The following is a 25187-nucleotide window of genomic DNA, read 5'->3' as shown; positions in this document are numbered from 1 at the left end:
AGCAGCCTTTCCCTAGATTGTATACCCTTCACCACCACCCCCCACAAAATTTCCAAGAGAGACATTTGAAGTTTGGGTTGCCTGATTGATGAAACTCCATGACCTTGTTATATTACGGATTGCTTATACCTCACCTTTATGTCGTTATTTGTAATCTCAGAAATGCATAATGTAAGCCTTATGTATTTGTTGGCTTATATACTTGTTTATAAAACTAATAACCATCCCTATATCTCATTAGGCTGAGGCGAAAGCTCTCTGGAAGCAGTTTTTAGTGTTTATACAAAGCTAAGAGAGATGAAGCTGCACCTGCTTCTGGACAAATAATGTTCCAAAAAGTGAAGATTACCACAGAGACTGTCTGGCACTTAGTCTATCCCCCCCCCGTGCGTATTTTACCTGGGGGAGCAGCATTCTTTTCTAGATGACCAGACTGAGCAGACAGATTCAGTTTTGGGAAGAAGTTGTCTAATATATCTGAGTACTGTGAGATAACAGTGTGATAATCTGCAGTTTAGATTGGGGAATGATTTGGCTCTTCATAAAATAGGACAAAGGCAAGCTCACTATAGATATGGTATTACCTCACAGCAGTGTTTTTTGGGTAAGAAAAATGGTGCCGTAACTCACATCTTGTTAATCTTTTATTTAAAAAATTATATATTCAGTTCTTAGCAGGAATGGTGGTTGAGAAGTAATTAATATTTTTTTTTTTCATTTTTAAGTTTGGGGTCATACTTTTACACTAAAAAATTAAACGATTTTCAATTCACCAATGATTTTTTTTAAAATAAAGAAGTCATTTACCATTCGCACATAGTCAGTCACTGTACACAGACCCACACGTCAGTTGTGTAATGAAACATAACAGTTGCCGCCCGCAGAGCGCGACCACAGCGCATTACCACTTGACCAATCATAAGCTGAACAGTGCCATCACAACCAGTGTGGACGAAGTATGCATGCATCAGAATCAATACACAAGCAGCCTGCATGCACCATTTTAATATTTTTTGCCGCCGACCTGCTACGCTCGACAGGGCAATTCAAGTCCAGGTGGACCAAACATCACATTTTCAAAAATTACTTTTAAAACTTGGAAAATCCATTGAAAAAAGGTGCCGGAACTCCATTCTGGTATGTTCTATGGAAAAAAAACACTGCCTCACAGTGCATTTCAGATGGTCTACATATTTTTTCAATTCATTTCAGCAGTACAGTCAACAAAAGGTGGTTGTTTTCCTGAGTTCATATATTATACCAAGTGTTGGTTGGTATAATCTGCTGGCAACGTCAAGTTCAGAGGTGTCTTTTGTTTAATTTTTTTAAGAACAGACATTTTTAATATCCATTTATAAAGCCTCCCCAGCTCAAAACAGTGACTAGATGGTGATGTATTCCCAGCTCATACCCAAATAGCTAATTAAGATTTCATTTTGTCTTTAGGGTAGAAGAAAGTTTTAAAACTTTATTCTGGTCTATATTTGGCTTGTCTGAAGTAATATCAGTGGTGCTGAAATACGATCACAAATTTATTGAGAATATTGGATATGTGCTGTATGGGGTTTATAACGTCACCATGGTGGTTGTCCTCCTCAACATGTTAATAGCCATGATCAACAATTCTTATCAGGAAATTGAGGTAAGAGTGACCTCTCACTTTAATATATCAATGTATTATGTAAAAAACAAAGAGCATCAATTAAGGGATTGAATCACCTTGAATCCATCCTCCAGTTCTGAAAAGCTTGATAGTAATTGCCAATTAACCTTTGAATTTGAAGATGAACTTGTTTAAGACTTGGTTACTTATTATGTAAATAATGATTAACATCCTGAAACTTAATTCAAAAAAGACAACACCAGTTAGGAATCTCTTGCAGAGACTTAATTTTTGGTTCTGATTGCTTTCCAAGTCCATCAGACAATGGGGCTTTTCTGGATGCTTCATGGTCTTTTTATATCAAAAACCTAGGAACTTAATTAGCTTGGCTTCATTTCAGGGATACTTAGTGTAAAAGGCAATTTAAAAATAGGGAAACAGAAGAAAAGGGCTATTTAAATTAATATAGGAGTCACTTGTGCATATTCTTATTCAGTACATTGCATGTTCCTTGGCCTCTTCAATAATATTTTAACCAAAAAATTAATTTGCTTGCACACTGTTAGATCCAATGCTGTTAAAGTTAGACTTAAATTGTAATCAAAAAGGACATTTTGAGAATTTAGATCTTTGTCCAGTGACTCCAGTTGAGTAAGCTACTAGAAGTAACTCTTCTGTAGGGGATCAAGGTTGATAAATTAAAGTATTGAGTTTTCTGTGTGGTTTATTTCAAAGGGAAATTAGAATCAATGATCCTACAAAGGATTACTTTAGGGCAAAGCATTTTAATAGCTTGAAAAACCTCTTGAACTCTGTAACAATGACAACATGGTTTGCACTTTGTCAAAAACTAATCTTGACTTTTAAGTTAAATCAGTTCTTCTATTTCTTTTGCAGGAAGATGCAGATGTGGAGTGGAAATTTGCACGTGCTAAACTCTGGCTTTCCTATTTTGATGAGGGAAGAACTTTACCTGCTCCTTTTAATCTAGTGCCAAGCCCTAAGTCATTTTATTATCTCATAATGAGAATAAAAATGTGCCTCATAAAACTCTGCAAATCTAAGGCCAAAAACTGTGAAAATGATCTTGAGATGGGAATGTTGAATTCCAAGCTACGAGTAAGTCAGTCATTTTTATTTATTTCTCAAAATAAGTATTTATTTCTTGAAAAGGTATGTTAGAGGCACACAGTTTCAACTCTATGTAGTAATTCAGACTGCTAGTTGGTGACTCGCGAATGAACTTGGTGGCCACGGGGAGGTGTTTACTTGATTGTATCTAATTCTGCTTCATTGATCTGACCTCTACCCAAGGATGAGAAATTTTCTTACAATTAAGATCTCCAGTATTTTGGTCTCAGAAGCTGCAGGAACAGAACTGGTAACATGACTGCTGTGGAGTTGGCAAAACTAATATTTTCAGCCTTTGTTAAGAGAAGATTTACTATGTTGAAGGATTGCCTTTTTCTCCTTTATGTCTTGACACCCCCCACCCCAAGTAGAAAAATCAGTTAAATTTTGTGCATCTACAATGAAAGTTTAAGAGCTGAAATGGAGGCAAGTCTTAAAATCTTCATTTCATCTTTAAACCATCATCTAGCTCCTCCAAAAATACCAAAATGTTTGACTCCTTCCACTCCATAAATGGCTCCTAAAAGATGTTGAAAACTTCATTTTGTCCCAATTAGTTTGACAAAAACTAACCCTAAAGAGTTATGATTAGAGTTAACATTATGGCAGTATGCAATAATCTTAAGAGAGTAAATAGCATATACATACTATTTTGTTGTTAGCTGCGAAGTCGTGTCCGACCCATCGCGACCCTATGGACAACATTCCTCCAGGCCTTTCTGTCCTCTACCATCTTCTGGAGTCCATTTAAGCTCACGCCTACTGCTTCAGTGACTCCATCCAGCCACCTCATTCTCTGTCGTCCCCTTCTTCTATTGCCCTCGATCTTTCCCAGCATTAGGCTCTTCTCCAGTGAGTCCTTCCTTCTCATTAGGTGGCCAAAGTATTTGAGTTTTAGCTTCAGGATCTGGCCTTCTAAAGAGCAGTCAGGATTGATCTCCTCTAGGACTGACCGGTTTGATCGCCTTGCAGTCCAAGGGACTCGCAGGAGTCTTCTCCAGCACCATAGTTCAAAGGCCTCAATTCTTTGGCGCTCAGCCTTTCTTATGGTCCAACTTTCACTGCCATACATTGCAAATACATACTATTACCTTACAGATATTATAGAATCTATGTACAATATCACATAAAGTTTCATCTTTGTCTTCTAAAATTCAGGGGAAGCACATATATGATAATTTGCACATTATTTAAATGTATTTATTACCTAGGAATGTTTTATCAAGGAAACGGAATCAGAAACAGAAGGAATCCTGGAGGTCAATTGATCCAATCTCTTTTACAATGAAGGTTTTAGAGTGCATCTGTAGCAACCCTAAGTGAACCAGTTTTTATATACTTGAAACGCCTTAAGTACTATTTTCAACCAGAGAGTCAGAGGCATAGCAATAAGTACAAGTGTTACCACATTTATTGTTCGGTTTCTGACATGCAGCTCTGCTCATTCACAAAATCACAAACCCATGTGCACAACTATTGGACTCAAAGTCTAGCTAGCCAGTTTGAGTTTTGAGGTTTGAGTTCTTGAAGCAATGATACAGCCCACTTTGTATGCTACTTTGTTGCATCTGTGATGCATCTTTATACCTTGCAACAAGGCTTGATAAGTCCAGCAAAGTTTTTTTTTTGTTTTTTTTTTTATTGAAAAGTTTTAACATACAATTTTTCTTTAAAACCCCCCTCCCCCTCCCTTCACCCTCCCCCCCTACCTCTCCCCCCCGACTTCCCAGAGCTAAATACAAGGTATATATAAAAAAAAACCAATCATAAACAATCATATACTAACAACCATAAACTCTAAAATCTATCACTCTCTAGCTTATATAGGATAAAACAAACCTTAGTAATATTAAATATATATAAAAAAAACTAATATAGAAAAAAAGAAGAAAAAAGAAAGAAGACTTATTCAAATGCTACATAAAACTTCTTAACCCTATACTTATTCTGGATAAACTCAATCCATTTTCTCCATTCCATAATATAGCGTTCTTGCGAGTGATCTTTCAAATAGGCCGAAATCTTCGCCATCTCTGCCAGGTCGGAAACCTTTAAAGTCCACTCTTCTATTGACGGCAATTCCTCTTTCTTCCAATACTGACCTATCAAGAGTCTTGCTGCCGTAATTAAATTCAACATCAACTTAGTGTCCACAACTGTAGCATCTGTAATTATTCCCAACAAAAAAAGTTGCGGACAAAACTTTATCCTCTGTTTAAAAATCTTCTGCATGTTCCACCAAACTTTTATCCAAAAGGCCTTAACCTTTTTACATGTCCACCATACATGAAAATATGTTGCATCTTCATCACCGCACCTCCAACATTTAGTCTGATAATTCGGATACATACTTGCGAGCTTTTTAGGATCTAAATGCCATCTATAAAACATTTTGTAGAAGTTTTCTCTTAGATTTTGAGCTTGTGTAAATTTTACGTTCCTCACCCAAATCTTTTCCCACGTGTCCATTGTAATAACTTCCTGGATGTTTTGGGCCCATTTTATCATACAATCCTTAACAAGTTCTGTTTCTGAATCAATCTCTATCAATGCAAGATATATCCGTTTAATATGTGCCGGTCCCTGGTTTCTAATTTGCTTTATCAAATTTTCATCAGTCATTGTAAAACCATTTTTCTGATCTTCTTTCCACCTAGCCCGTAACTGAGTATATTGGAACCAGTTTTGAACAACCTTCTCTTCTCGCAAGAGACTATATGATTTCAAACACCAGACATTTCTTTCCAAACTTAGGATCTCCTTGTATGTAGTCACATCATGTTTGAAACCAGCATGTATATTTTCTATTGCGTGTTTTGGAATTGCCCACAGTGGTATCTTGCAATCTAACTTATGTCTGTACTTCTTCCAAACTCTCAGCAATGCCTGTCTTAAAATATGCACTCTAAACACATTGTCTACCTTCTTGTCATACAACAAATATGCATGCCAGCCAAACAATAAATCATGGCCCTCAAGATTTAATAATCTCTCCTGTGTCAAATTAATCCAATCACTTATTCCTACTAATGCAGCAGCTTCATAATATAGTTTAAGATTGGGCATTTTAAGCCCACCTCTCTCACGAGTATCCTGCATAATCTTAAGTTTAACTCGTGGCTTTTTCCCTGCCCACACAAATTTATTGATACCTCGCTGCCATTCCTCCAAATTAGAATCTTTCTTAAGAATCGGTATCATTTGAAATAGAAATAAAAATTTAGGCAGGACATTCATTTTCACTGCTGCAATCCGTCCCAACAAAGACAATTGCAATTTTTCCCAATTCTCCAGTTCTTTTTGAATTTTCCCCCATAGTTTTTCATAATTATTTTTATATAACTTTGTATTAGAGGGCGACAAAAACACCCCCAAATATTTAACCCTTTTAACAATCTCAAATCCAGTTAATCCTTCTAAAAGAGCCTTTTGCGAAGCTGTCATATTTCTGACCAAAATTTTGGTTTTCTGTGTATTAACTTTAAATCCAGAAACCTTCCCATATTGTGTTATTATCTCCATCAGGTCCACAACAGAGTTCTCTGGCTGGGTCACTGTAACAACCAGATCATCTGCGAATGCTCTCAATCTATAATCCTGATCTCTAATTTGTATCCCCTTAATTTTTTCCGAATTCCGTATTTTAACCAATAATATCTCTAATGTTAACACAAATAACAAGGGCGCTAACGGACAGCCTTGCCTTGTGCCCTTCTCAATATTACATACTTCTGTCAAACTATTATTAACTATAATTCGGGCAGTTTGTTTTTGATATAATGCCCTAATCGGTTGCAAAAAATTTTCCCCAAAATCCATTTTGTCTAAAACTTTCAACAAAAATTGCCAATTCAATTGATCAAAAGCTTTTTCAGCATCTAAGAAAATTAGCGCCGCAGAGATCTGGTTGTTCCTTTCCAAAAACTCTAACACATCAACTATATGCCTCACATTATTTTTCATTTGCCTACCACTAATAAACCCCGTTTGATCCCCATGAATCACCTGTTGCAGAACCCTCATCAATCTATTAGCCAAAACCTTAGCAAATATCTTGTAATCTGTATTTAAAAGCGATATCGGTCTATAATTTTTAACTTGAGTAGCATCTTGGTCTTCCTTCGGAATCAAGGAAATAAAAGCTGTTCTCCAAGAGGGTGGCACCTTTCCCCCCCTCTGGATTGTCTGGAACAGTTCCTTTAACGGTTTTATCATCTCCATTTGTAGATTTTTGTAATAGGCCGCAGTCAAACCATCCGTACCTGGTGCTTTATCCACCTTCAATTCCTTAATTGCTGTAACAATTTCTTCTTCTGTAATCAATTGATTAATCCCTTCTTTTTGTACTTGCGTAAGAACCGGGATGCTAGCATTTTCCAAATATATATCAATGTCTTTTTCATTAATTTTCTCCTTAGCATATAATTTAGAATAAAAATCCACAAAAGCGTCCTTAATAAGGTCCTGTTGAAACACAACCCTTCCTTTATGCTCAATCTTGTCTATATTAGAAGCCCTTTGTTTTTTCCTCAATCTGTAAGCTAACCATCTACCTGGTTTATTAGCGTTGCAAAAAGTATTATGCCTGGCAAACCGCAGATTGGTTGCCACTTGGTCAGCCATTAATTTATCAAATTGTCCTCTTAACAATTTAATAGCCTCCTTAGTCTTCACATCCTCTGAGTTCAAAATCAAAGCCTTTTCTTTTTCCTTTATTTCATTCTCCAGTTCTTTCCTCCTAGCTTCCACAGCACGTCTATGTTTATTATTCATATATATCAACACCCCTCTCATGTAGGCCTTACTAGCATCCCACACCATATCCATAGAGGTACCTTTGTTCATATTAGTTTCAAAAAAATCCTTCATCCGCTGTTTACATTCTTCCACATTTCTCTGATTTCTAAACAAATTCTCATTTACGCGCCACGAGCGCCTGTCCCTTTTCTCCTTATCAATCTCTAACCAAACTGGACTATGATCAGAGATAGTTCTTGCACAAATCTTCACCTTTTTAGTCCTCAAAAAAAAATCATTAGTCACCAAAATAAAATCAATCCTCGAAAAAGATTGATGTCTATCAGAATAAAAAGTATAATCCTTTTCCTGTAAGTGTCTCTCACGCCAAATATCTCGCAGTTCCAAGTCATCCTTCATTTCAAAAAAAGATTTAGACAGTCTAGCATGACTTGGAATGCGCTTAAAAGCTCCAGCCTTATCCATCTGTACATACAAAACACCATTCCAGTCCCCCATAAAAATAAAAGATTTATAATCCAACTGGGTAAGCTTTGTATGAAGTAAACTAAAAAAGTCAGCCTGTTGTTGTTGTTGATTAGGGGCATACAGTCCAACTAAAAGCGTCTTTTTGCCTTCTAGCAACAAGTCTATCAGTACATATCTTCCATGCTTGTCTGCTTCAATTAAGTCCGCTGTTATGGCACTTTTAATATAAACAACCACTCCATTTTTCTTATTCATTGCAGAGGCAACAAAGTGCGTACCCAGTCTTGAGTTCAATAAAAGCTTTTGGTCCATAGCCCTAATATGCGTTTCTTGCAAACATATAACATCTATCTTGAATTGTTTTAAATATTGAAAAACTTTCTTTCTCTTCTATGGTGAATTTAGTCCATTAACGTTCCAAGTCAAAAATTTAGTTGCCATGCATATCCTCCCAAAGCTCTTGAAGCACTGCTTTGATAGGACTATCTTCTTTAGGCCGTGCTCCTCCCACTGCTTGGCTATGAGTACGTTGTGAAGATTCCGAAGACTTTTGCTGGTCTTGTTCTTTTATTTTCTTTGCCCGTTTTAAAGCAGCACGTGTTACCCTTTGCTCTCTGGGATCATCCAAAGAAACTATAGCTTGATCTCCTCCAGCACTGTTTTCCTCTACTTCAACCTCTTGATGTTCTCCCTCTCCAGATCCCTTTGCAGCTTCCAGAAGTGTTAATGGGGTTGCTTTTAAAACGTTATTATAGAAATCACGCGCTTGCTTGACAGTAATCAGCCGGTACCTTTTGCCTTCATACATCACCATCAACCCGTCTGGAACCTCCCATCTGAACCTTATATCTCGTTGCTTCAGCTCTTGCACAAGAAATATGAAGTCTTTCCTTTTCCTTAAAATCTTTGGAGGAATTTCTTTTAAAACCAAGACTTCTTGATCAGCAATCACAACTTTAGCATCATAGGCAGCTTGTATAACTTCATCTCTAATTTCTCTTTTTGCAAAGTAGACCACCACATCTCTAGGCAGCTTTCTCTGTCTAGCAATCCATGAATTCACACGGAACACTTTATCCATAGCTTGTCTTATTTCAGATGCTGGCTGATTCAATACCACTTCGAGAGCCTCAGAAACCAGCTGCTTTAAATCTTCCTTAACATTCTCTTTTAAGCCTCTGATTCTAACAGCAAACTGCATCTGATAATATTGAGCAAGACTTAATTCCCTTTCCATTTTATCTCTTAAATCTTCATTCTCCCGTACTTTTGCTTCTAATATGGCATTCTTTTGAGTCAAATCATCCACTTTTTCATCCAAATCATCCACACATTCCGCCACTTTATGCACTGAAGACAAAATGTCTACCTTCATCACGCTGTACTTCTGTTCCATCCTCTCTTCTATTCTCTCCTCCAGTTTCTCCAATTTCTCCTCCATCTGTGCAAATTTATCACCCATTGATTGATTAATTGATTCCAAGAGTTTATCCAGAGCATCTCGTAAGTCCTTCGGTGTCAATACATCAGGAGGGTGCAACGCCTGTAATGATGATTGTTGCACCGGAGAAGATCCACCACTCCGAAGAGTTTTAGGGGGAAGTTTAGCCGCCATCTTTTACTTTCACTTATGACGCACTTTCACTTAAAGTTTAAAAAAATCCATCAAGCTCGAGAGTAAAATAAAATAATCCTCTTCACCTTTTCCTCTTGTACCGCTCTGCCTGCTCCTTTTAATCCATAGTCCTTTCTTCAGGCAGGGGTGGTCGCAGACGCCTGGCTCTGCTCCAAGAAGTCCGGAGCAGAGACGCCGGCCAGCTGGGAGCAACCCAGGCTTCGGGGGAGTTCAATCCTTCAGCCGCCCAAGCTCCAAGCTCAGGCGGCCCCGGAGAACTCTACCCCTACCTGGGGCCTCACCCCCTCCTCTTCTCCCGAGGAGGGGGCTTCAAATTTGCCCGAACAGCTGATCGGCGCTGTTTCGGGCGAAAAAACACACAGCTGAGCCGCGGGCAGCCCGGGAAGGCTGTCTCCGTCGCCGCGGAGCCACCGGAAGTCCAAGTCCAGCAAAGTTTGACTAGACCCATCTTGGCATCTGTAACATTTCCACAGGGAAAAGTGCCCTTTCCTCTTCAAGGACCATAGGCGCATAAGTCCATGTCTGCCACCCAGAATTTTCAGTTACAAATCCTGTAGACCAACAGACAAATCTATTTATTTATTTATTTATTTATTTATTTATTTTATTAAATTTGTATACCGCCCTTCTCCCGAAGGACTCAGGGCGGTGAACAGGGCATATATAAATAGAAAATACAAAAATTTAAAAAAGAATTAAACAATTGCCCAGATAAAAACAGTAACAGTATAAAAACCCATTAAAAACCCTAACGTCCCCCATCAGGCCAGGCCAGCTTGTTCAAATAAATGGGTCTTCAGACCACGCCGGAAGGAGCGAAGGTCCGGTGCCGTCCGGAGCTCAACTGGCAGTTGGTTCCATATGCAATTACATGGCATAAAGTTACCCATGAAGCTCCAATTGGCATTATAGGCTTGTGACAATATACAGGTTTAGATATACCCAGTGCTTTTTTTCTAAAAGAAAAAGGTGCCGGAACTCACATATGTCATACAACCCGCCTTGCCTACCCTACAAGGTTCCATACAAAAAAGGTGCCGGAACTCCATTCTCAGCGTTCTATGAGGAAAAAAGCCCTGGATATACCAATGCATGGTTCATTATATTCCTGATGACGGGTTTTTAAAATGTTTTAATTTTTAATTGTTTAGTTAATTTATTTTGGGGCTGTTTATTTAATTTCTTTTAACTTTTGTATTGTTGCTTTTATTGTTGTTAGCCGCCCTGAGTCCTTCGGGAGATAGGGCGGCATATAAGTCCCAAAAATAAATAAATAAATAACTATTCCATTCATAGGAGTGAGGGGGCTCGGTTGTTTTGCAAATCAGCTTCAAAGTGGTTCATCACCTGTTGTTGTTGTTGTTAGTTGCGAAGTCGTGTCCGACCCATCGCGACCCTATGGACAATGTTCCTACAGGCCTTCCTGTCCTCTACCATCTTCTGGAGTCCAGTTAAGCTCACGCCTACTGCTTCAGTGACTCCATCCAGCCACCTCATTCTCTGTCGTCCCCTTCTTCTATTGCCCTCAATCTTTCCCAGCATTAGGCTCTTCTCCAGTGAGTCCTTCCTCCTCATTAGGTGGCCAAAGTATTTGAGTTTTAGCTTCAGGATCTGGCCTTCTAAAGAGCAGTCAGGGTTGATCTCCTCTAGGACTGACCGGTTTGATCGCCTTGCAGTCCAAGGGACTCGCAGGAGTCTTCTCCAGCACCAGAGTTCAAAGGCCTCAATTCTTTTGCGCTCAGCCTTTCTTATGGTCCAACTTTCACTGCCATACATTGCAACTGGGAAGACCATAGCCTTGACTATACGCACTTTTGTTGACAGGGTGATGTCTCTGCTTTTTAGTGTGCTGTCTAGATTTGCCATGGCTTTCCTCCCTAGGAGCAAGCGTCTTTTAATTTCTTGACTACAGTCCCCATCTGCAGTGTTCTTGGAGCCCAGGAAAATAAAATCTGTCACTACCTCCATTTCTTCCCCATCTATTTGCCAGGAATTGAGAGGGCCAGATGCCATGATCTTGGTTTTCTTAATGTTTAGTTTCAACCCAAGTTTTGCACTCTCCTTCTTCACTCGCAACAAGAGGCTCTTTAGTTCCTCTTCACTTTCTGCCATTAGAGTGGTATCATCTGCATATCTTAGGTTGTTGATATTTCTTCCGGCAATCTTAATTCCAACTTTTGATTCATCTAGCCCTGCCTTTCTCATGATGTGCTCTGCATATAAGTTAAATAGGCAAGGCGACAGTATACAGCCTTGCCGGACTCCTTTCCCAATTTTGAACCAATCGGTGGTTCCGTGTCCAGTTCTCACTGTTGCTTCTTGGCCCGCATATAGGTTTCTCAAGAGACAAATAAGATGGTCTGGTATGCCCATCTCTTTAAGGACTTGCCACAGTTTGTTATGATCCACACAATCAAAGGCTTTAGCATAGTCAATGAAGCAGAAGTAGATGTTTTTCTGGAACTCTCTAGCTTTCTCCATGATCCAGCGTATGTTAGCAATTTGATCTCTAGTTCCTCTGCCTCTTCGAAATCCTGCCTGTACTTCTGGTAGTTCTCGATCCACATACTGCTGGAGTCTAGCTTGCAGAATTTTAAGCATAACTTTACTAGCATGAGAAATGAGTGCAATGGTGCGATAGTTTGAACATTCTTTGGCACTGCCTTTCTTTGGAATTGGAATGTAAACTGATCTTTTCCAATCCTGTGGCCACTGTTGAGTTTTCCAAATTTGCTGGCAAATTGAGTGTAGCACTTTTACTGCATCGTCTTTTAAGATTTTGAATAGCTCAGCTGGAATACTGTCACCTCCACTAGCTTTGTTGTTGCTCAGCTTTTCTAAGGCCCACTTCACTTCACATTCTAGGATGTCTGGCTCGAGGTCAGTGACCAACTCATGGTGATTATCAGGGACATTAAGCTCATTCTTGTATAGTTCTTCTGTGTAATTTTGCCACCTCTTCTTAATCTCTTCTGCCTCTGTTAGGTCCCTGCCATTTTGGTCCTTTATCATGCCCATTTTTGCATGATACGTTCCTTTCATCTCTCCAATTTTCTTGAAAAGATCTCTGGTCCTCCCTATTCTATTGTTTCCTTCTATTTCTTTGCATTGTTCATTTAAGAAGGCATTCTTATCTCTTCTAGCTATTCTTTGGAATTCTGCATTTAATTGGGCATATCTTTCTTTTTCTCCCTTGCGTTTCGCTTCCCTCCTTTCCTCAGCTATTTGCAAAGCTTCCTCAGACAGCCATTTTGCTTTCTTGCATTTCTTTTTCTTTGGGATGGTTTTGGTTGCTACCTGTTGTACAATGTTGCGAACCTCTGCCCATAGTTCTTCAGGCACTCTGTCTATCAGATCTAATTCCTTAAATCTATTTGTCACCTCTACTGTATATTCAACAGGGATATGATTTAATTCATACCTGACTGGCTTAGCGCTTTTCCCTACTTTCTTTAATTTAAGCCTAAACTTTGCAACAAGAAGCTCATGGTCTGAGCCACAGTCAGCTCCTGGTCTTGTTTTTACTGACTGTATAGAGCTTCTCCATCTTTGGCTGCAGAGCATATAGTCAATCTGATTTCTGTGTTGACCGTCTGGTGATGTCCATGTGTAAAGCCGTCTCTTGGGTTGTTGGAAAAGAGTGTTTGCTATGACCATCGTATTCTCTTGACAAAATTCTATCAGCCTGTGCCCTGCTTCATTTTGTACTCCAAGGCCAAACTTTCCTATTATTCCGGTTATCTTTTGGCTTCCTACTTTAGCATTCCAATCTCACTGTCACCTCCTCGTCTTTGCCGGATCAACAAGCACACAGGAAAAACCACGACGAAGTACGGATGACTGGAAAGAGTACCTTTAATAGCAGGATCTCTAAACATTAACAAAGTCAGCGTTGGGAACCACTCGTCCCAACGCTACTTTTAAACGTAACTACCAATTGAGTAATAGCCCCACCCTGTTAGCCCCACCCTCCCCTCCGCAGACCAGCATCCGCCCGGACTACGTAAAACCCCGCCCCTTTATCCAGACGCCCTACGCCCTGCTGCCACCCCTGACGCCGAAGTCCACTCAGCGTGAAGGAAGGTGTAAGACCAACATCCCCCTCTCTCACCCCCTGGATTCCCTAACGTGCCCCCCTCCACCAACCCAGTGCTTCGTGTAACACCCGTTCCAGGCCGCCGTACAGCTGTTAAGGCTGGCGCGGCTCCCCCGTGCGCGACAAGACCCGTTCAGGCATAGGCAGGTGCTTTGCCATGCGCTCCCGGCCGCCGATCAGCTGCGCAAGCAGGCGCGGCTGTGGAGTCGACACCCGGAGTCTCTGTCAGCCGCCAAGCAGCACGCCGAAAATCCGCGGCTCCAGCGCGGGCGCCCAGGGTCTCCGTCGGCCGTGAACCAGCTGGTGGAAAGGCAACGGCTCCGGCGCGGGCGCCCGGGGTTTTCCTCGGCCGCGGACCAGCTGACAGGCGCGGCTGCGGCTTCAGGCCGTCCGGGGTCTCCGTCGGCCGCCAAGCAGCTGGGCGAAGCATTACGGGCCCAGCGTGAGTGCCCGGGATCTCCATTGGCCGCTGAGCAGCTGTCGGGCGTGGCTGCGAGCCGCGGGCGGTGACTGGATCCCTCTCCCGGTGAGTATGTCGAGCCCGAAGGGCTCGACACTCCCATGATGATAAGGACATCATTTTTGGGTGTTAGTTCTATAAGGTGCTGTAGGGCTTCATAGAACCGGTCAATTTCATCCTCTTCAGCACCGGTGGTTGGGGCATAGACTTGGACTACTGTGATATTGAATGGTTTGCCTTGGATTCGAACTGAGATCATTCTGTCATTTTGAGGATTGTATCCCAGTATTGCTTTTCCTACTTTTTTATTGACTATGAAGGCTACTCCATTTCTTCTGAGGGATTCTTGCCCGCAGTAGTATACCTGATGGTCATCTGAATTAAATTCACCCATTCCTGTCCATTTTAGTTCGCTGATACCTAAGATGTCGATGTTTAGTCTTGTCATCTCTTGTTTGACCACGTCCAGCTTTCCTTGATTCATGGATCTTACATTCCAGGTTCCTATGGAGAAAGAATCTTTATAGCATAGGACTTTCCTTTCACCACCAGACATATCCACAGCTGAGCGTCCTTTCGGCTTTGGCCCAGTCGCTTCATTCTTTCTGGCGCTACTAGTACTAGCCCTCTGCTCTTCCCCAGTAGCATATTGGACGCCTTCCGACCTGAGGGGCTCATCTTCCAGCGTCATATCGTTTTGCCTTTTGGTACTGTCCATAGGGTTTTCATGGCAAAGATACTGGAGTGGTTTGCCATTTCCTTCTCCAGTGGATCACATTTTGTCAGAACTCTCTGCTATGACCTTTCCGTCTTGGGTGGCCCTGCACGGCATAGCTCATAGCTTCATTGAATTACGCAAGCCCCTTCGCCACAACAAGGCAGTAATCCATGAAGGGGATGGAAGGGATGGAAAGGTTTATTATAAATGGACTTACAGTAGAACTATAGCAGAGATTTTTTTTAAAAAAAAACAATCTATGGATCTTGTTGAAAGTAAATGTAGGTGTTTCCTTGACAGATTTTATGTTGGGGTGAAATGTGGCTACTTTTTATCCTTCTCTGGATGAATGGGATGGAGGTTGGCTTCGTATGTTTACTAAATATGGAGCATATCCAAGGAATCCCATTTATCTTTTTTCAACCTTTAAGAAACTTGGCAAATTAGCAGCCTTTTGAAGGACTCGCTCCTGATGCTTCCTAAACTTCCTAGGAGATGCAATGCTGTTTGGTGACATCACAATCTAGAAAGTGCTAATGGTAGATACATACATTTTTCTGAAAGCCCAAGACAGTACCGTATATATGTTGGCTTTATTTTTAAGTAAACACATGTAAATTACTGTCAACTCTCTGCCACCTTGCTTGTTTTATAGAGCAAATACAATCTGTGTTTGTCCTTAAATTCAATGGTGATTTTTTTAAAAAACAAAAAAGTAGCTAAAATAAATGGTTAAGAAGTTTGAGGGACTGGGAGTCTGTGCTCAAAAGCAGACAGTTAAATGGAACAGCACAACTGATAACCACAACAGTGAACACAGTTATGTATAATAAGAACAATTAATCAGTGGAACAGCTTGCCTTCAGAATTTGTAGGTACTTCAATATTGAAAGTTTTTAAGAAGAGATTGGACAGTCATTTGTCTGGAATGGTACACGAGTTTCTGGTTGCTGGGAGTTGGACTAGAAGACCTCCAAGGTCCCTTCCAACTCTTTTATTCTGTATTTTGTACTGAAAATCGAAGTGTATGTCAACTCATGGCTTTCTGCTGCTCTTTATTATTAATTTAACATAAACAAATGCCATACAATGTTTATTGGGTCTGTCTATTTATGGGGAGTTGAACTGGGGAGGATACACAAAATTCTGTTCTGATTTTGCCCTGTCCAGAAGGTGCAATGGCTGAGAATGCTTGATTAAGACGAAAACCAGGGATTACTCTTTCTTTTTCTCTTTATTTTTATATTTATTTGTGTTTGTATTCAGTATTTTCCTCCAATGACATTTACAATGATTTTTCACTATCTTTGTATTTATGTGAAAACAAGTATGATACAATTCATCCCTAGAATAATCATAAAAGCCTAGACTTCATTGAATTAATTAACACAGCAGTTTTGATGTGGGAAAAAGCTATATCTAAAGAGGTACCCAATAGGTTTTGGAGGGAGCATGATTGTGTTGTAATAAATAATTTGCTATCGGTGTGTATTTGTTGTGGCCAGAAGCATCACTGGGTCATTCTGAGACACATTGATGAGAGGACAAAATCAAACCTCCATTGTTCAGTTCTAAAAAGAATTTGCATCATTCAGCAGAAATTGTGATATAAATAACAGGAGTGTGAATATTTCCAAAGTGGTTAAAAAAGAAAAAAAAAACTTATTGTAAAACACAGATCCTCCAGTAAAATTGTAATGCATTATTCAATATGCATACATATATACATATAAGATATAAAAGTATAAAGTCATAATGACATTGTTTTGCTCTTTTCTATTTCCATCTCATCCTATTATTTATGAAGGGAGGACACAAAAAAGTAATTAGATTTGAAAGATACTGTGTAAGAGGCCAGCTCTTCCAGTCTTTATATCATGGACAATCATTTATTTTTAATTGAAGAAAAATCCATTAAAACATTATGATATATATTTACAATAACAGTTGTATTGTTATTTCCAGAGGAAATTGTCTAGGCATATTCTTTATTTCAAAATGAAAACAGAGATAAACTTGTTTCTTAGTCTGAAAATACTGCTAGTTCAAAAAAAGAGCATATAATATTCTAAGATTAATTTTTAAATTATTTAGCATTGTATTATTTAGCCTTCAGTGGTCTTAAAAACAAAGCTTGGTAGTTTTTCAAGAGCAAAGAAAGAAAGCCTAAATGCAGTAACTATCTCAAAAAATACATCCATAAAGTTATCTAACATGTCTTTTTTTTTCTTCAAAAGAAAAACTAATCTATCTGCCTCATTGTGTCCGTCAGTTTCCAATTTCCCATTTAATGGCCAAGTTCTTGAAAGCAAAATAATGGACACAATATAGAGTTGCATTAGATTACACTCAGTGACACAGTCATTTCCCTTATCAGCACCCCAGTCTGTCATGTTTGAATTCTTAGCTTCTCAATAGGGACTTACCTTTGTTCAGTAGTGGCTCAGCAAGGAGATCTTACCAGAAATAATGTGTATCTCCAAAGAAGGAAAGTTTTGCCTACTGATTTTGAAAGATAAAGATTTTATTTAAAGGCACAAGAACAGGTTTCATTTGACTGGATTTCATTTTTTTTAATGGTCAGTTACCAACTCTATTTACAGTATGTTTTAAGAAATAAAATAACAGCTCTCCAAAGAAACCAGCATGGCTGCATAAAGAACTCTCTGATAAATTGAAAGACAAAAAGGACAAATATAAAATGTGGAAAGAAGGGCACATAACTAAGGCACAATATCAGCAAATTGCCCAAACCTTCAAAGATGAGAAAAGCTAAGGCTCAAAAAGAACTAAGGCTTGCGACAAAAGTGAAAAATAACCAAAAAAGGCTTCTTTTAACATGTAAAAAACAAGAAAAAAAGTTAAGGAAATGGTTGGTCCATTAGTGGGAAAAAGTGGCAAGAAGGTAACAAGCAACAGGGAGGAAGCAGAACTACTTGGTTTTTTTTGTATAAGTCTTTACACAAAGGGGGAAAAAACAATCCAACCTATCAAAAACAGTAACGTAAAAACAGATTAGAAACACAAGTTAAAATAGGCAAGAAAATGATGAGCACCTGTCCAGCCTAGACGAGTTCAAATCACCAGGACCAGATGGATTACAGCCCAAGGTTCTGAAGGAACTGGCAGACGTGATCTCAGAACCACCGAACTAGATCTTTCAAAGATCCTGGAGCACTGGGGAACTTCCAGAGGACTGGAAAAGAGCTGATATAGTTCCCATCTTCAAAAAAGGAAAAAAAAATGGATCCAGATAATTATAGACCTATCAGCCTGACCTCAATACCTGGGAAGATTCTGGAAAAGATAATCAAGCAATGAATCAGTGAACATCTAGAGGCAAACAAAGTCATAGCCAAAAGCCAACATGGGTTTGTCAGAAACAGATCATGACAGACAGATCTTATTGCATTCTTTGAACAGGTGAAAAAATAAGTGGACCAGAGGAATGTTGTGGGTATAATTTACTTGGACTTCAGTAAGGCATTTGATAAAGTAGCCCACAATCTACTACCTGACAAGATTAAAAAATGTGGGTTAGACAGAATCACCACCAGATTGATTCATAGGTGGCTGACCGGCTGTACACAGCTTGAGGTCCACAATGGAACTGCATTTACATGGAGGGAAGTGTGTAGTGGGGTGCCACAGGGCTCTGTTCTGGGCCCAGTGCTCTTCAACATCTTCATCAATGATTTGGATGAGGGGATAGATGACACCAAGATGGCATGAATAGCCAACACTCCAGAAGATAGGCTTAAGATACAGGAGATCTTGACAGACTTGAACATTGGGCACTATCTAACAAAATGAAATTCAATGTTGAAAAAAGTAAGGTTCTACATTTAGGCAAACCCCCCAAAATGCATATGCACATTATAAGTGGTATCTTGCTCAATAGCAGTAAGTATGAGAGGGATCTTGGACTCCTAGTGGACAATCACTTAATATTGTCTAAAATGATACAGGATTTCCTGCCTGAGCAGGGGGTTGGACTAGAAGACCTCAAAGTTTCTTCCAACTCTATTCTTGTTATTGAAGGATATATGATACCAGTAGTCAGTTACCCATTTGGGGAAAATATATTTTTGTCACTTGGGGGGAGTTCTTCAGTTATGGATATCTGTCATATAGATTCTACATAGCAGATCTTCACATATCCAGGGAAGCATGCATAGAAATTTACAGCTATTGATTTCATGGTTCTTCAGCTCCTGCCTTGTTATCTATGGGTTACATGTGATATTTGTTTACATTTGCTGAGAGTCATGTGCATTGAACCTTTACTATCACCATTATGTCTTGTATGGAAAGCTTACTTCCATAAGTTTTGCAGATGACCAAAATGGGGATATTAATGGTGAACTAAAGTAGGCTATGTCTTTGAGAGAAGGCTAACAAGATGACTTTATCTAGACAATATCCTTGACTGGAGTTCACAGGTGAAATAGTAGAGTATGAACATAATTCTAAATATCAGTGGTACCAAATGGTGGTATAAATCCTAAATCCTAAAATGAAGGTATACTTCCACTATGTTTGTTGGATGTTCAAAACAACTAAAGGGACCTATGTTCCAACTCTGGAAGGACAGTCAGTTTTTCCAAACTGCAGAGGACTACACAATATCTCTTTCACACAGGGTGAATGACCAGACAGCTACAGTAGGAAAAAAAATAGCCATTTAAATACAAGACAGAATTACAGTTTTTGTGTTTTAATCAAATCATATAAGGATTCTTTTTCCTGCACCATGCGGTTTGCCATGGGCAACTGATATTTGTGGATATTTTCTTTGAATTAGATCACTAATACTTTGTTCTTCATTATGATGAAATTCCCTATATTTGTATATTTCAGAAAATTCATTTTGAGTCAAGTACTCAAAAGTCAGACTTCATCCTGAAGAATGCCTACAACAACCCCACAAGATACCAGGTAATGGAAACTCAAGAGAAAGATATCAGCAAAATTATAATAAGGAAAGCAATTAGAAGCCACCTTCACATTTTTGATTTACAGTTTGATCATGTATGTCTATGTAGTTTAAAATCATACTGTAGGAGGAATTGCTTTCTAATTATTTTTAAAAGTACAGATGTAATTGTTTACAAGAATATAATAAAGTTCTACTAGATCAGGCCAAGGTACATCCAGGTCCAGCATTTCATTTCACAGTGGGCATTGGATGTCTCTGGTGTGCTCTCCAGCAGAAGACAATGACACCCAGTTCTCCCATCATTTTTCTGTTGCAACTGGGATTTTCAGGCATGCTGCTCATGGAGATTATGCTAATGCCCTGATATTATTAGCCCTTGATAGACCCATTCTCTGTGAACTGATACCACTACTCATTAGTGAAATCCAAGATAGAGTCCATTAACTCCACAGTTATGCATTCTGTGTTTAAATATTTTGCTTTGTTTGTTCTAATATCTCCTTTCAAACAATTTCAGCACAACCCTATTGTTTTGAAAAAAAACAGGAGAACAAATTCTCTTGGTCTTGTTTCTCCATGCCATATTTGACTTTATGAGGTTTGATCATATTTTTCCTCAAGTGATCTTTTTTTTCTATATTAAATAGTTCCAAACATACTCTCTTTGTACAAAAGTTGTTGTAAATGTTCACTCATTTTGCTTCCTGTCTTCTATGCTTTTTTTCCAGTTGTATTTTTTTTAAAAAAAATCTGGTAGTGAGAAATACACAATGCATTTTAATTCTGATTAACATACGCATATATGTATATACTGTATATGTGTGCATGTATATATACAGTATATGTATCTGTGTGTGTATGTGTGTGTGTATATGTATGTGTGTATGTGTGTGTGTGTGTGTGTGTGTGTGTGTGTGTGTGTGTATACAAACAGAGAGAGAATCAGAAATTCAATTTAATGTGTGCCATTATGTACACAGAAAAGTGACAATAAAGGTTATCTTATCCTGTGAACATACATGTGGACATTACAATAGTGGCAGTTTTGTTTTGAGTTGGCATCTTCACTGAGCTACCCGCTTTGAGTCCATCTTCTTTTTTCTGGTTAAGTTATAAAGGTCTCAGATCCATTCAATTATATGTAAATTCTCCCCCATGTGCATCAATTTACACTTATTTAAATCCATCCAAATTATATTATTTCATTATTACTAAGTTTATTTAAGCTTTGATGAGGAACTATAGATGCTGGAATATCAACAAAGCCACTTCCTTCCAAGTGCCTGTTGACATTCTCAAGAAGTGTTGATGAGATTTATCTTAACAGAATCCTTCATTATTTTCCTCATCAAAGCTTGTCACGTATACTTAGTTTTTCCCCTTCTTTCATTAATATTTCAATTTCAATTTAATGAAAACACAGTCAAATTCATTACCTTATACTTTCACAGTTTTGTCTGGGTCCTTGTCAAAAATGATTCACTGGCTACTTTCAGATTCTCTGGCAGTGAACCTGATTTGTGGGATTTTATTCAAATTATAGAAATATTTCTTAGTTACATTTCTTTATATATCAGGTTCACTGCCAGATATAGGTATATATATGTATATGTATACGTACATGTATATGTATATGTACACATAAATACATATATGTGTGTGTGTGCACGCACGCACACACACACACACACACACACACACACACACACAAATAATCAGCAGCTACTTAGGGGACCTCAATTCCTCCAAACATGGTGCATACCGTATTAGAAGGGAATCTTGTGCTTCCCACAAATATTTATTTATTTGTTAATTTATTTGCCACCTCTCTTGCCATGGGGCTACTCTAGGCAGCTTACAACAATAAAAAGGAAAAAAATGAAAAGAGTGTGTATGGAACAGATGTAAGATACTAGAACAATAAAATAAATAATGAAAAAGAACACAGTGAAAATACATCAATAGGATAGCCAAAAAAGATGGATGGATGGAAGAACAAGGCTGGGGGGCGGGGTGGGTGGGTTAAAGTCTGCCATCCATCTATTAGCCACCTCTTGCTGAAAGTTATATGCAATTCCCACTGCCATAACTGTTGAATTTCATAGGAATCGATTTGATTGGACATCAAAGTAGCCAAAAGTTACCTGGTTGCCATAATGGAGGTAATTTGCAACTATGTGAAAGACACACTGCAGGGAGCTTGTCTCAGCCAGTAATTCTAAATGTGTTCATTTCTTAGAATTTCCAACCAGCAACTACAATGTTGTCATCTGTCCCACCAAAAGGTTTTTTGGTTGGGTTGCTGTTCTAGGATATTGATTTAAATTATTTTTATGCTATATAAATGAATTTCCAATTTGTCATATTAGGACCCCAGTTAGTGATAAAATAAAGTTGCTTTTTCACCTCCTATTGATTTAAAACCAGAAATATGATAAAATTTAAGTCCCATTCATTTCACTGAATCTACTATCAAGTTTGGCAAGCCTATATGTGAACCATTATATATTGTGAACACTTTACACTGTGTGTAAACATGCATGGAATTCAGTGGCTTATTTTGAAAATATACTTATGTTAATGCCATCATAGAGGGATTTCAAATACTCTCCCAAGTTTAAAATAACACCTATCTGAAACCCACCACCACCACCAATGGCCATATTACCCTAAGTATAAATTCATATTAAACTGCATTAAAATGCAGAAGTTAACCTTTATGAATAAGAATAAGAATATACTCCTTAATATATTAGAAACCCACCCCCCCAAGCAATGGTAGAGCTAGAAACTGCAATTAAAAAAATCAATAACTTTGCAAAGAAACATTTGAAGTAGACCTTTTTCTCTGTTTCTTATTGTTGTTCTTACCAAGCTCTGTTCTAAAACTGTACATTATTAAAAATGTTATTTTTTCCCATCAGGAAAAAATAATAATAAAGTGGTAATAACAGAAGACATAATTAGACAAAAGAGGGAGCAAGCAGCATAAAACAATCATTTTGGTGTGCCCAATAATTATTTTCAGCCAGAAAATAACCCAATTATTAGTAGAACTTTGTTCAGGTCTGTATCTAGTTAGCGTTTCAAAAAGATGCATCTCTGCCATGTGACGGTTAATGAAAATGAAAATTCTGGAAAAAATAAAGCACTCTGAAATCCAAGTGAGACCAGTAAGAAGAAGAGAGCACAATCTTGTTTACTCCAGGTAATAACAGTCCACAAGGGATCACATATGGCCGTAAAAGAAACAAAAAGGGACTTCAGTAGTTCTTATTTTAATATTTCAAGCAGCTGCATGTGAATATTAAAGTAACTTTTCTTTTTCCCATGGATGTATAGTGGATTTTAGATGAAATAGGAAAAACATAGCCAGACATGAGGCATAAGTGCGGACAGTGCATCTGTTTTCTCCATATATTAAGTTCTCTATTTTTCTTGTCCAGATTTGCCAGTAAGTGTCTCCTGTTTAGCACAAGGGATATTGAATATTTTTGCCAAGAATCATCAGCATATCAAAGAATAGTGTGAATTTCATTATACTCAGGGATAAATTATAAACTGTGCCATGTTCTGGATTATTAGGGTTAATAACAGAAGCACTGATCCACCATGCACTGACAGAAAACAGTGGGAGACATATCAAAGCATCCATTTTACTTATGGGCAGCATCCTGACTCAACAAGCCAAAAAGAAAATAAGTGAGGGGCACCATACTTGTGTTCAAGAGTCCACAGAATCAATACTTAACTGCAGAGAGTTTTCTGCCTTCCCCCCCACCCCCGCCAAATTAATGGCCATGGGATTTTTTTTTCAGCCCATATACGATATCCACAAATGGATAATGGAATCATTCCTTTCACACTGATATTTATTATCTTACTATTCCCTTTCAATTAGGGAACATTTTACAAAATTCAGAAAGGAATAATACAGAGTAAGAAAAAAAGAATTAAATACGTAAGATAAGGGGAGGAAAATATTTAGTTTACACCAACAGCATTAGTTATAACTCTCTATATCCTTCTATCCTTATAAGCCACCCTAACATCCACTTTCCCCATATACTATTTCACACATTGCCTTTGTTAATTTCTAACCTCTTTTTTCAGCATCTCCTCTCCAAGAACCATAATTTTCTCAATCTTCCCCTTCTTCTCAATTCATTCACTTAAATACTCCATTGTAACTGCACTTAACTTGCAATCATTCATCCCTGTAAAATGCAACTAACCTTGACTTTTCATACATTAGTAAGCCAAGGGGGAAATATCACATGTATTTGTCTTATTCCTTGCTAACTGTAGAACCAATCAGCTTTCATTTACTTCCAACTAATCTTCAACTCTGGATTCTCACAAAATGTCTTTCTTTAAATAAGCATACAATAATAATTCATTATTATATATTTCTCAATAACCTACTGGGAAGAGCAAAAATCTGGCATTCTCATCCACTGCCCCCAGACAAAACTGCAGTTACCTAATTTTGTTCATAGTCATCCCTTATGCCTTTTTTATCATAATTCTGCCAAATATTTTTTCTGGAACACTTAATCTCCTTATAGTATTCACCTTCCTTCTTGGTACCTCACTTTTGATAAGAGGGATAATATAAGCATTCTAACAATCATAAGTTTTGGATGTAGTCTTCACACAAACATTAAACAAGTCACAAACATTCTATAGACTGATAGACATGACACATGAGGTAGTGGCATTTTGATTTTTTGGCATGGTCATTCTTTTCTTTTCTTTTTCTTCCACTTCATAATTAGTATCTTCTTTTGGGACACAACTATTTCCCTGCTTTCCTAAAATATTTTCCTCCATTTATGTTTTCTCAGGTGGCAACACTACTTCCCAATGGATTATTCCACCACCATAGCCATCTTCAGCATATAGTATGTGCACTATACCTAATTAATGCTTCTGGAAGTAAATGCAAATATGTCTTGTGAATGTAAATATGCCTTGTGGCATATATATTTCACATACATACATACATACACACCCAGACACAGACACCCAGACACACTCATAGTGAAATTAGTAATGTGTACATTGCATTATATATCCAAGTTTTGTTTGTCTTTTTCCTAGTCAATATCATAGTTATTACTAATATCTATGTACTTTTGCCTAAACTAAGATTGTTTTCTTCTTAGAAAGGATTTCCTTGTTATTCTAATTTGCTCAGAGGGGAAACACTGATTAAAACTAATACATTATAACGCAACTTCAATGTTGCAGAAAAGGTCCATGAACAAGAATGGAAAAGAACTTACTTAATTTATCCCACTGATCTTTTTTTTGGGGGGGTGGGGGGGAAGGGTAAGGTGAGAAGAAAAAGCTATGTCAAGATTGAATTCACTATT

The 25187-nt window shown here is 38.3% G+C and overlaps 1 protein-coding gene across 2 annotated transcripts in view; it reads left to right on the top strand.

Annotated features, from left to right (window-relative positions):
• Positions 1-25187, top strand: part of TRPC7 (transient receptor potential cation channel subfamily C member 7) — a gene marked incomplete at both ends in the record, with an annotated part of 178874 nt that overhangs the window by 150395 nt on the left and 3292 nt on the right. The window contains 4 exons of one of the 2 annotated variants that reach the window (XM_081316763.1): positions 1447-1642; positions 2501-2722; positions 19731-19808; positions 24657-24713. In XM_081316763.1, coding sequence (XP_081172889.1) covers positions 1447-1642; positions 2501-2722; positions 19731-19808; positions 24657-24713 — 553 coding nt within the window. The remainder of the gene's footprint in view (positions 1-1446; positions 1643-2500; positions 2723-19730; positions 19809-24656; positions 24714-25187) is intronic. The other variant, XM_081316764.1, reaches the window with a different exon arrangement.

The sequence above is a fragment of the Vipera berus genome (genome assembly GCF_964194415.1).
Source record: "Vipera berus genome assembly, chromosome: 2".
Taxonomy (NCBI): domain Eukaryota; kingdom Metazoa; phylum Chordata; class Lepidosauria; order Squamata; family Viperidae; genus Vipera; species Vipera berus.
Note: the sequence above shows the minus strand (reverse complement) of the source record. Positions and strands in the feature narration are given on the sequence as shown.